This window comes from Schistocerca nitens, chromosome 11, assembly GCF_023898315.1.
Source record: "Schistocerca nitens isolate TAMUIC-IGC-003100 chromosome 11, iqSchNite1.1, whole genome shotgun sequence".
In the NCBI taxonomy this organism is placed as follows: domain Eukaryota; kingdom Metazoa; phylum Arthropoda; class Insecta; order Orthoptera; family Acrididae; genus Schistocerca; species Schistocerca nitens.
Window position 1 is genome coordinate 210443502 of NC_064624.1, and position 12695 is coordinate 210456196.

A 12695-nucleotide genomic window follows, 5' to 3' on the forward strand; every position below is an offset into this window, starting at 1 on the left:
CAGAACGACGAACGCTGTCGAAGCTTGGCATAGAAAACTGAACTCCTCAATAAATCAGAAACATCCAAATGAGTACTTTCTGATTCAAAATCTGAAGGAGGAGGCAGTGAATGCTATTTTTGAAATTAAAAAAGATTCCATTGGCCTACTTCTTCAAAAAAGAAAGAAACGGTACATAGCTCTTGACAAAAGATTAAAAGACGTACTACGTGCATTAGCCAGTCCTAAGCCTGGGTAAAATGTGAAGGGATGTTATTTTCATGTCAGTCGGAAACTTCGCGGTTACGATATTTATTTGTAGTCGGAAACACGAGCGTCCCCACGGAGGGAGTGTCTAGAGAATCGAAAAGTTGCATCATAAAAAATTTACCGTGATGATGTGTGTGAAAAATTCTGGGATTTGCTGTGGGCCTTAAAAATGATGTTTCAAAACGGTATGTGTAAATACAGCACACATTTTACCAGGAACAATAATTTCGCGAAGTTAACTTGCCGATTCTGGAATTTCGTCATATATGTCATACGAAACTAATTATTCGTATTTGGTGGATCTCATTCACAAAAGTGGCAGCGGCCCTGCCGCAGTGGATACACCGGCTCCCGTGAGATCACCGAAGTTAAGCGCTGTCGGGCGTGGCCGGCACTTGGATGGGTGACCATCCAGCCGCCCTGCGCTGTTGCCATTTTTCGGGGCGCACTCAGCCTCGTGGTGCCAATTGAGGAGATACTCGAGCGAATAGTAGCGGCTCCGGTCAAAGAAATAACGACCGGGAGAGCGGTGTGCTGACGACACGGCCCTCCTATCCGCATCCTTCACTGAGGACGACACGGCGGTCGGATGATCCCCGTAGGCGACATGTGGCCTGAAGACGGAGTGCCATTCACAAAAGTACGCTGTTAACGGTTTCTAAAGTTCTAATACAAAATCTGCTATTTATTGAATTTTTAACTAAACAAAACAAATTTTACTTGGTAAATTTCTTACATAACATGGTAGCTCGTCCTGTGAAGCTTCTAGAATATTTGGTGACGAAGGTGGAATGAGGACTCAGACAGCTGGTTGCCCACTTTTCTGTCAGAGACTTTTAAACACGATCATATTTGCCTTTATTGTGCTCCAACAGGAGCATTTTTCAGCTGATTATTATTTAGTTCATTTTATAAAGATGAAATTCCAACTAGATGAACTTTGGTGGAGTCATCTATATTAAGTAACGAATTTTATCGTTTGTAGACATCAAGAGCAACGCTCTAGTTATCGAGACTTTATACGCCGTATCCAACCATAGGAAAATATTCTGTAATTTATTTCAGACGAACACGCCCACTGTCGCGTAAATATTTATCTAATTGCTAACAGTAAACCCGGCGTTGCCCGGATATTTATTCATCCCCTCTTGCCTCATCTCTCGTCTCTCTATCCACCTGCCCCTTCCGCCCATCCGTCTCTCTTTCCATCTCCTCCACCTGTCCCCCCCCCCTCTCTCACAACACTTCATCCTCCTCTCCTTCTCCATCCATCTTCCCTTCCCTGTCCACCTCCTCCTCCGCTTTTTCTAATAGTACATCAAATTCACAACACCCCGAATTTATGTATTTATTACAGTGTTCTATTAGTCATTCCCCACCTTCCCCCTTTCTCTGTTTTCCTGCTGCTCCCTCTCTCTCTTAATCTGCTTCTCTCACTTTTCTGGTTTCACCTCCTCCCCCTCCCCGCCCCCATCACGCTCTCCTCTCCCCGTATATCTCCTCCTCCGCCTCCGTCATGCCATCTCCTCTTTCCCCGTTTAAGAAAAAATACGTATATCTGCCATCTTTCGTGCTGATTGACGAGACGATGTCGAATTTATTTAAAGGTAGGCCACCCGTCCGCCATCCAGCATACGTTGGTGTGTATAAATGCCTTGAGCACGAAAAGATACATAGATGAGCCAATTCCCAAGCTGATCAGTCAAATGGTGTGGAATTCTGTTGTAAGGTACCCTCCGCCGTACACAGTATGAAACTTGACGTAGACGGTGAGGTTTCCCTCGTTTTGAAGATCAAATGTGCAAAATTTCATCAAGATCGGAGCAAGACTGTGGATTTTCCGGAAGTAAAGTACCCTCGACCACGCACTGAAAGAATTTTTATGTAGACAGTGACCTTCCTCTCGGTTTGGGAAACAGTGATTGATTTTTATACACCCCGCTCGCTCTATGCCCACTTAGTTGCGAAACATAAATAATAGATTCGAACAACAGATTAAAATGGTTCAAATGGCTCTGAGCACTATGGGACTCAACTGCTGAGGTCATAAGTCCCCTAGAACTTAGAACTACTTGAACCTAAGTAACCTAAGGACAACACACACATCCATGCCCGAGGCAGGATTCGAACCTGCGACCGTAGCGGTCGCGCGGTTCCAGACTGTAGCGCCAGGTCCGCTCGGCCACCAGCCGCCGGCCCGAACAACAGAAATGAAGTAATGATTTCTGTCGTATAAGGGGCAACATAGCTATTAAATAATAGCAACGAGATTACGAGAGCAGTCAATTTCAGTGTTACGTAAAATGACGTTATACGTTGTACATTATCACGACGCAAAATGAGGATGATAAGCAATGTGGGACTTGCTTCCGTTTGCGTTTGAAAGTGTCTGAGAGCCCCTGTGTGGTGAGGAGGGTGGGAGGGGCAGTGTGCGATTTGCAGGGGGGGATGGGGGGGATTTCCCCCCCTCTGCATCAGACCATACCCTCCTCTGGTTTTAGTTTATGCATCCCAACCTGGGATGTTTATTTCCCACGCACTGCAGTAATACTTCACATACAATCTAAATTTGTGGAGCCGAACACTGAAAGTTTTAGTACAGTCTTACTATTAATATGTTTGCTTCTTAATTTTGAAAAAGTGTTATGTAGTAGGTAAGCATTTTAAAACATTTAGAACTAAATGACAAGACGACGCACGCCCCATTTCCGTAGCATGGCACAATGTCGCAAGACGTCGCCCCAGCGTAAACGAGGCCTTAGAGCCAGGTCTGTATTGTACGGTGGACGTGATGTGTTGCGTACGAAACTGAAACCTGCAATCAGATCCGAACGTCGTGGAAAACTGTGAAGAGGTGTCATCCTGCAGCAACATAACGCTCGCCCACATTCTGCCAAACGGACAGCCGACGCAATAAAGGAGTTGAGATTGGAGGTGCTGGAACACCCACCATACAGTACAGACCTGGCTCCCAGCGATTTTCACATGTTTGGACCTTTAACGGAAGCACTACAGGGAAGAAGATTTGAAAGTGATGATGACGTCATTGCTGCGGTGCGAAATTGGTTACGGATGCAACCGATATACGTATTTTCTGATGAAATAAAAAAGCTTGTAAAACGTAGGGAAAACTGCATTGAAGTCCAGGGAGGTAACGTAGAAAAATAACGCATGTTTCAGTTTTCCATCATCAGAATAAGTACAGCTTTTCACAAATGTGCCTTTACTTTTTGAAGTCCCCTCCTATACCTGTATGTAAATGATTTTGTAAATAAACTTTACCTATGATGTACTTTTAAAGATCTAACAAGAGATGGCTTTTCTGATAGTGCTTACGCGTGAATAGTGACTTTCGACATTAACATCTATTTGTAAATAACTGTTTAACCATGGGTAACGCCACAGTCCAAGCTAGTTACATATATAATTATACTAACCCCCCCCCCCCCCCCCCGCCACTGGTAAAACCACAAATCGAACAGTGGGGAGGGGGCAGCAAGGGGAGCCTCAAGTTGTTTTGCCGGCCCGGGCCGCTGACAGGTTTAGCGCGCCACTGCTCGTAGGAAGCCCTGCCTCTACCCCTGGAGATGAAGACAGCGGCGTGTGTACTCACCGCTCGGTGCAGGACGCGGCGGCCTCCGGCTGCTGGCTGCAGTTGAGCGGGCAGCGCAGCTCGATCAGCTCGCCCGACTTCTCGCGCAGCTGGCCCTGGTTCTCCGTGTAGTACTGCACCAGCTCCGACAGCGTCGCGAACTTCTCGCCGCCGTACAGGTCGTAGAAGTCGCCCGTGTTCTGGATCTTGATGTGCGTCACCTCGCCGTTCCTCCTGCCGTAGGCAGACACACAGAAGCAGTCAGCCGCGTCATTCCCACGGTGCGTGTCTACGTACAGATGGGATGCACACTTGGAGGCGGGCCGCACCAGCTCCCCGCTCACAGTCAGACGGGGAGGCCGCCAATTGTGAAATTCAGATTCGATTCATACTGCGCATAATAACAGCTCATGGCCAGAGGTGTAATGTGGCAAAGCACCAAGATGCACTTCTCAGCCGTTGTCGAGAAAATCGACAGTTAAAAGAAACCGTTGCGGTGGAATACTCTCTACGATTAATAGTTTTCTATAGCGTCGTGGCGCAGCGGTAAGCGCTCGGGTCCGTAATCCGAAGGTCGCCGGATCGAATCTCGCGCCATGCAACCTTTTTTTTTATTTGTTTTTTCTAATTCAAATTATATATATATATATATATATATATATATATATATATATATATATGTTTTCCGCAAACAAAGTTGTATTTCACAAATGTTATTAATTATCTTCATAATGTTATCCACGTATAGTTAACGGAAGACATAGAAACGATATTCCGAAACGAATAAGTATAGCGTAAATCAAACGTTCGAATTAGAATAGAGAGACCACGAACACAAATTTGCTGTGGCAAGTATGAAATATAAACTCCGTTACTCGCTCGTTACACTTAAAGGACAGATGTTGAATCGGCCGAAACGAGCCGCCGCATAACAGCATAGTTGGCTGCTAACCTCGAAACAAGGTAGATGCGGTCCCTAGCGCAACTTATAACGTCGTCGAAAATCAGTGCGGACGGGAGAGCTTTGGTACACCCTGTTAAAAAAAAAAAACGGAAAAATGGAGGCGGTAGAATTGGACAGCGATCCGCCTTCACCAACATGCATAAGCAATTCATTAATAGTATATATATATAATTACAAAAAACTAATAATAAAAAAAAAGTTGCATGGCGCGAGATTCGATCCGGCGACCTTCGGATTACGTACCCGAGCGCTTACCGCTGCGCCACGAAGCTATAGAAAATTACTAATCGTAGAGAGTATTTCACCGAAACGGTTTCTTTTAACTGTCTATTTTCTCGACAACGGCTGAGAAGTGCATCTTGGTGCTTTGCCACATTACACCTCTGGCCATGAGCTTTTATTATGCGCAGTATGAATCGAATCTGAATTTCACAATTGGCGGCCTCCCCTTGTCAGACGGGGTCTGGGACACGACTAGCAGCTCAACACTCGTCGACTGGAAAACTCAACTCCCGATGCTCTTCGACAAAAGCCAGTTTGAAAACTGCAGGCGTGCATCTACACACTCTACTTAAAAAATAAAAAAGCAGATACCGCGAAGGAATTACTCGAATGGGACGGAAATCTGCAGATATCAGGTAGATCTGCAGACAAACAAATGGCTAGATTTACACAAATACTGGATGATTTATTCGAGAGAAAGAGCTCCCCAGATTGAGCACGTCAATGAAGCGCTGGTCCACCTCTGTCCCTTATCCCAGCAGTTACTCGACTTTGCATCGATCGTAGAGTTGTCGGATGTCCTCCTGACGAATAGATTCTGTGCCACTGGCGGGTCAGATTGTCAAAACCGTGCCGGACGGACGGACGGCTACACCCATTCTGCTCCAAACGTTCTCGGTCGAGGAGGAATCTGGGGACGCTGTCGGCCGAGGTAGGGATCAGTCAGCACGAAGACGAGCTCGGTGAGTCCAGACTGGCGTTATCTTGCTGAAATCTACGTCCGGGATGGATCCACACGAAGTGCAACAGACCAGGACGTAGAGTATCGTCGACGTACCGGTGTGTTGTAAGTGTGCGGCGGATGGCAACCGGGGGGTTCCTGGTACGAATGGAAGCGCCACCCTAGAGCATCGTCACTTCTGCGTGTCGGGCCGATGCCCCACTGCTCACCGGGGCGTCTCGAGGCACGACTTCCCCTTCAACCTCAGTCAGTGGAGTGCAGTTGTCTTCAGTCGTGAGCCCCGCTACCAACTGACCCCGACCTATCGAAGGTGTCTCCGAAGACGCCCCGAGCAATCTGATGCCAGACTCGCTGTCCCGGCCATACGGGCCGACGAGCGGTACTGACCTAGCGTCCACTTCAGCCCACAGTAGCTCCCATTTGGTTATCAACAGCGGCAGCCTCGCACAACGGCGGTACGTCGAAACTATTCCACGCCCCGTTTTGTTGCCCCTGATGGCAAGCCATCCTGGCCTTACAGTTCAGCAAGATAACGCCCGTCCGCAGACGGTGACAGTTTCTACAACTTGTCTTCGTATTCGTTAAGTCTCACCTCGCCTAAGAAGGTCGCCGAATCTCTCTCCAATTGAGAACGTTTTGGGCATTACACGCAGGATCCTTCAACCACCACGCTTTTGAAGATCCCATCCGCCGACTGCACAGAATTTATCCGTCAGGAAGGCATCCAAAACAGTGTCATCAATGCCAAGCCGAACAGCTGCTTGCATAAGGGCCAAATATGCCACAACACGTAACTTACTTCCTCGATTTTCTCTTCAGCACATCATCCAACTTTTCTGTATCCCTAATCATTTACTTGTCTGTATCGACGACTGGCCATTAAAATTATTACACCACCAAGATGACGTGATACGGACGCGAAATTTAACCGACAGGAAGAAGATGCTGTGATATGCATATGATCAGCTTTGCAGAGCATTCACACAAGCTTGGCGCCGGTGGCGACACCTACAACGTGCTGGCATGAGGAAAGTTTCCAACCGATTTCTCATACACAAACAGCAGTTGACCGGCGTTGCCTGGTGATACGTTGTTGCGATGCCTCGTGTAAGGAGGAGAAATGCGTACCATCACGTTTGCGACTTCGACTGTAGCCTCTCGCGATTGCGGTTTATCGTATCGCGACATTGCTGCTCGCGTCGGTCGAGATCCAACGACTGTTGGCAGAATATGGAATCGGTGGGTTCAGGAGGGTAATACGGAACGCCGTGCTGGATCCCAACGGCTTCGTATCAATAGCAGTCGAGATGACAGACATCTTATCCTCACGGCTGTAACGGATCGTGCAGCCACGTCTCGATCCCAGAGTCGACAGATGGGGACGTTTGCATGACAACAACCATCTGCACGAACAGTTCGACGACGTTTGCAGGAGCACGGACTATCAGCTCGGCGACCGTGGCTGCGGTTACCCTTAACCCTGCATCACAGACAGGAGCGCCTGCGATGGTGTACTCGACGATGAACCTGGGTGCACGAATGACAAAACGTCATGTTTTCGGATGAATCCAGGTTCTGTTTACAGCATCACGATGGTTGCATCCGTGTTTGGCGAGATCGCGGCGAACGCACACTTGGAAGCGTGTATTGGTCATCGCCATACTGGCGTATCACCCGGCGTGATGGTATGGGGTGCCATTGGTTACACGTCTCTGTCACCTCTTGTAAGCATTGACGGCACTTTGAACAGTGGACGTTATATTTCAGATGTGTTACGACCCATGGCTCTACCCTTCATTCGATCCCTGCGGAACCCTACATTTCAGAAGGATAATGCACGACCGCATGTTGTATGTCCTGTGCGGGCCTTTCTGGATACAGAAAATGTTCGACTGCTGCCCTGGCCAGCAACTTCTCCAGATCTGTCAGCAACTGAAAACGTCTGGTCAATGGTGGTCGAGCAACTGGCTCGTCACAATACGCCAGTCACTACTCTCGATGAACTGTGGTATCGTGTTGAAGGTGCACGGGCAGCTGTACCTGTACACGCCATCCGAGCTCTGTCTGACTCAATGCCCAGGCGTATCGAGGCCGTTATTACGGCCAGAGGTGGTTGTTCTGGGTACTGATTTCTCAGGATCTATGCACCCAAATTGCGTGAAAATGTAATCACATGTGAGTTCTAGTATAATATATTGGTCCAATGAATACCCGTTTATCATGTGCGTTTCTTCTTGGTGTAGCAATTTTAATGGCCGGTAGTGTATGTAATCACGTCTACCGATTTCCCTCCCATGCGGATAACTCATTGGCGCTGCGTCTTTTTCTCCTGTTATAGTGTCTTCTAGAACTGTGGTTGGGGCCCGCGCCTTCCTGCCTACACACGAGTGCTGAGCTGGTGGGCGCGCCTTGTGAGCGGATGGCGGCGCGGCCGCCTCGCCACGGCAGTTAACAGTGTCAGTCAGTCAGTCAGTGGTTCGTAAGAGTTACCTGACGGAGAGCGTGAGGTCCCCCGGGTTGCTGCGGCTGGGCCTGGCCAGGAAGCTGCCGTCGAAGCCTCGCTCCATCAGCAGGAGCTCCGCCTCGATGCCCGAGATGTTGGGGTGGAACCACCTGTAACAGCGCGCACACACACTCCCACCTGACGTCTAATGTTGTCAACGGGCGAAATTAGAAAAAAAGAAGAAGAAAGAAAGAAAGAAAACATTATTATAATACCGAAAAGTGAAGAAACCAAAATTAAAGATAAAAAACGTAAAGGAAAGTGAAAGAAGAAAATGTAAATAGAATAAGACAAACAGAAGGTGAATTGAAAAAAAAAAGCTGAAGCGTATTTAAAAAACGAAAAGTATGGTGGAAAAGAAGGGAAATCAGATCGAAGAAACAGACAAATCGAAAAAAATACAGGAATAAAAAAGTAAATAAAAAGAAGTCCAAACTATTTATCGTCCATGTTTCACTTCCATACATGGCTACACTAGAAGCTTTCGAAATGTGGTGCTACAGAAGAATGCTGAAGATTAGATGGGTAGATCACATAACTAATGAGGTATTGAATGGGATTGGGGAGAAGAGGAGTTTGTGGCACAACTTGACTAGAAGAAGGGACCGGTTGGTAGGGCATGTTCTGAGGCATCAAGGGATCACAAATGTAGTATTGGAGGGCAGCGTGGAGGGTAAAAATGGTAGAGGGAGACCAAGAGATGAATACACTAAGCAGATTCAGAAGGATGTAGGTTGCAGTAGGTACTGGGAGATGAAGAAGCTTGCACAGGATAGAGTAGCATGGAGAGCTGCATCAAACCAGTCTCAAGACTGAAGACCACAACAACAACAAAAAGAAGTCTAAGAAAAATCATTGAAATTGCAACGAAAATGAGAAACTGAACAAATCTAAAATCCGACAAGAACAGAAACAGTCACAACCGAAAAAACGAAACAATCAACAAATAATTGGCGACTCCATGGCGCGTTGTGTGCACCACGACCGAACACCTTACAGCTTAGAGCGATCGCTCTAAGCTCTAAGCTCGTGGTTATAGCTTGATACCAGTGACTACCAATTTTAATTGTAGATTACAGCACTGAAGATGGTCACCAAGTGACCGAAAATCGATTTTGCTGACAATAAAACAACGAAATACGACCAATGCTGATTTTCCTCCCAATTCTATCAACAAATGAAATGAATCGACGAACAACACCACTGGCAAACACAAAAAACACACCCGAGTGCAAACATTTAGAAAAAACAGAAACAATGTGAAACGCAGGAATAATTAGAGAGCTCGGAAATTTGAAAAATAACAATAAAATGGAAAAACTACCCATAAAGTTGTAAACTGCCGACAGGATTAAAAACAATACGAAACAATGAATAAAAAACGATAGTGAAATAGAAAAAACGAAAAAACCGATAAAAAACTGGGGAAAAGTGACATGAAAATTGAAACGAAATGATAACAAAAATTTTCAAATAATAAAATGGAAAAAAGAACGGGATAAAAACGATAAGAAAAACGAGAAAGTGAGAAAACATGCGAGGAGCTAAATAACCGATTCAAACCAGGAAAAAAGTTGTGCTCGTTCTCTGACTAAGTCGTTTATGTGCTTTTGAATTTATGTGGCCCTCTGAACACCACGCCGACGGCCTCGCCGCAGTGCTGACAGATTCTCGAGTAAAGCGCTCTCCGGCTGGGCCGGCACTCGGATGGGTGACCGTCCAGTCTGCCGCCCTCGTGAGGCCAGCTGGGGAGCTACTCGGTGGCCAAGTACTGACAACGGCCAGGAGAGCGTTGTACTGACCACATGCCCCTCCGTATCCTCACCCAGCGACGCAGATCAGCTAAGGATGACACGGCGGTCGGTCGTTACCGCCGGGCCTTCCGACGCCTGTCCGAACGCGGTTTAGAGTTCCAGACAGACTTAATAATCAAGTACAGTAAGTTTTTTTCGAGATCGACCTTGAACGTGTTTAAACCAAAAGAAAAATTCAACCAAGTCCTCAGTCTTGTTAACTGGTATGTCTATACAGGGTGTTACAAAGAGGTACGGCGAAAGTTTCAGGAAACATTCCTCACACACAAAGAAAGAAAATATGTTATGTGGACATGTGTCCGGAAACGCTTAATTTCCATGTTAGAGCTAATTTTAGTTTCGTCAGTATGTACTGTACTTCCTCGATTCACCGCCATGATTTCATACGGTATACTCTACCCGTGCTGCTAGAACATGTGCCTTTACAAGTACGACACAACATGTGGTTCATGCACGATGGAGCTCCTACACATTTCAGTCGAAGTGTTCGTACGCTTCTCGACAACAGATTCGGTGACCGACGGATTGGTACAAGCGGACCAATTCCGTGGCCTCCACGCTCTCCTGACCTCAACCCTCTCGACTGTCATTTATGGGGGCATTTGAAAGCTTTCGTCTACCCAACCCCGGTACCAAATGTAGAGACTCTTGGTGCTCGTATTGTGGACGGCTGTGATACAATACGCCATTCACCAGGGCTGCATCAGCGCATCACGGATTCCGTGCGACGGAGGGTGGATGTATGTACACTCGCGAACGAACATTTCCTGTAACAAAGTGTTTGAAGTCACGCTGGTACGTTCTGTTGCCGTGTGTTTCCATTCCGTGATTAATGTGATTTGAAGAGAAGTAATAAAATGAGCTCTAACATGGAAAGTAACCGTTTCCGGACACATGTCCACATAACATATTTTCTTCATTTGTATGTGAGGAATGTTTCCTGAAAGTTTGGCCGTACCTTTTTGTAACACCCTGTATATCGTTACGGCGCACTGTATCTTCCTATTTAACCTTACACTTGTTGCTCGCCCTTACGTCATTAGTTTAGAACGGTCCTCAGTTGTGCGTTCTGAAATTCATCGGATTTAAAGTCACTTAGTCTTGTACAAAAAGGTGTGCATTATTCAGGAACACACATTTTCAATAACTTGCCAGCAGCCATAAAAAGCTTAACAACCAATGAAATTCAGTTTAAGAGAAGCCTAAAGGATTTATTGGTGGCCAACTCCTTCTACTCCATTGATGAATTTCTTAGTAAAACCAACTGATTTGTATATAAGTACAACATAACTTCTGCACAATTTCAGTGCAGTAATGTGTTCATTGAAAATTTGTGTGTGTGTGTGTGTGTGTGTGTGTGTGTGTGTGTGTGTGTGTGTGTTAGTATAATCTAACTTCTGCACCATTTCAGTGCAGTAATGTGTTCATTGTAAATAAGTATTACAGTAGTTGTATTACCTTATAAATAAATAAAAAACTTTTTTAAATTCAGTGCATTAGTATTTGTAAAATGACTCTTAGTGTTCATTAAAAAATGACGATCATTCCGCTTGGGACCTGTGGAATGGTACATTAGCTTATTTGTTTTAGTTGTAAATATTTGTCATGTATTGCTGTTTTTCTGACATGTTCCACATCCTGGAGGACCTCCTCACTACGGATCAATTGGAATGAAAGTAAATATAATCTAATCTAATCTAATCGGCAAAAAGCCGGCCAGCGGGGAGATTTATACGGGGCGTTTGTTTTAGTGTGAGACAAATATCTCCAACACGGCGCATCGTCCGAAAAAAATGTTCTAGGTGTAAAGTTAACGTCAGTCTGTGCTACAAAACATCCTAAGCTCCCCCCCCCCCCCCCCCTCCGGCGTGGTGCGATCAGCTTTGTATTTTCAAATGGGAACAATTTAATGTATATTCGGATTCTACGAAGGAAAAAAGCTGTACGGTTTACTCAATTTTCCCCTCCGATGGTAAATCGCGCTGTAATAGACAAATACGAAGCGAGCCCCGTTTTGCAATTAAGAAGCCCCGTATTTGATTCTACATTTCATTTACGATGTAAATTTAAACCTTTGTGTTCTAACGGTTGATATTTTCGTTCGACATTTACTTTGGCTTTGCAAATCACATTGCGGATTACAATATGGTCCGGTTAGAAAGTACGCTTTTCGTGATCCAGGAACATCGAAGTGGGGGTAACAGTTACCCTTTCCCATCGGGATGTTTGGTTTCTGTGCTCGCGTCTCACCATTGCCGTGCTCCATTCCGGTGAGTAGCGATGCCACGTTTACCTATTGCTACTTCGTCATGCACACTTTACCTGACTACAATAGTTGTGGCTTTTGTTCCGCTGGTAGTCGAGTAGCGACTGACGTTAACGGGGTGTTCAGAAAGTCTCTCCGCAGTGCCTATGATTGTTGGCCGCGCGTGGCGTATGCCGCAGTGAGTATACCGAAATTAAACTCAATGAAATACGAGTTATTAATTTATTGAATATTCAATTTTACTTACAAATTTTCACATTAAATGTTGAAAGTGTCGTCGTCCCCCTCCCGTTGTTGAATACACAATTCAATTCGTCTCATCATGTTTACAAACACAAGCTGT

The 12695-nt window shown here is 45.9% G+C and overlaps 1 protein-coding gene across 1 annotated transcript in view; it reads right to left on the reverse strand.

Moving 5' to 3' along the window:
- The window catches only part of LOC126212793 (tyrosine-protein phosphatase corkscrew-like), a 353604-nt gene that overhangs the window by 299543 nt on the left and 41366 nt on the right, over nucleotides 1-12695 (reverse strand). Inside the window, exons 2-3 of the mRNA XM_049940195.1 lie at nucleotides 8260-8382; nucleotides 3863-4075 (exon numbers count right to left, since the gene is read on the reverse strand). Of these exons, the coding sequence (XP_049796152.1) occupies nucleotides 3863-4075; nucleotides 8260-8336 (290 nt within the window). The 5' untranslated portion in view covers nucleotides 8337-8382. The remainder of the gene's footprint in view (nucleotides 1-3862; nucleotides 4076-8259; nucleotides 8383-12695) is intronic.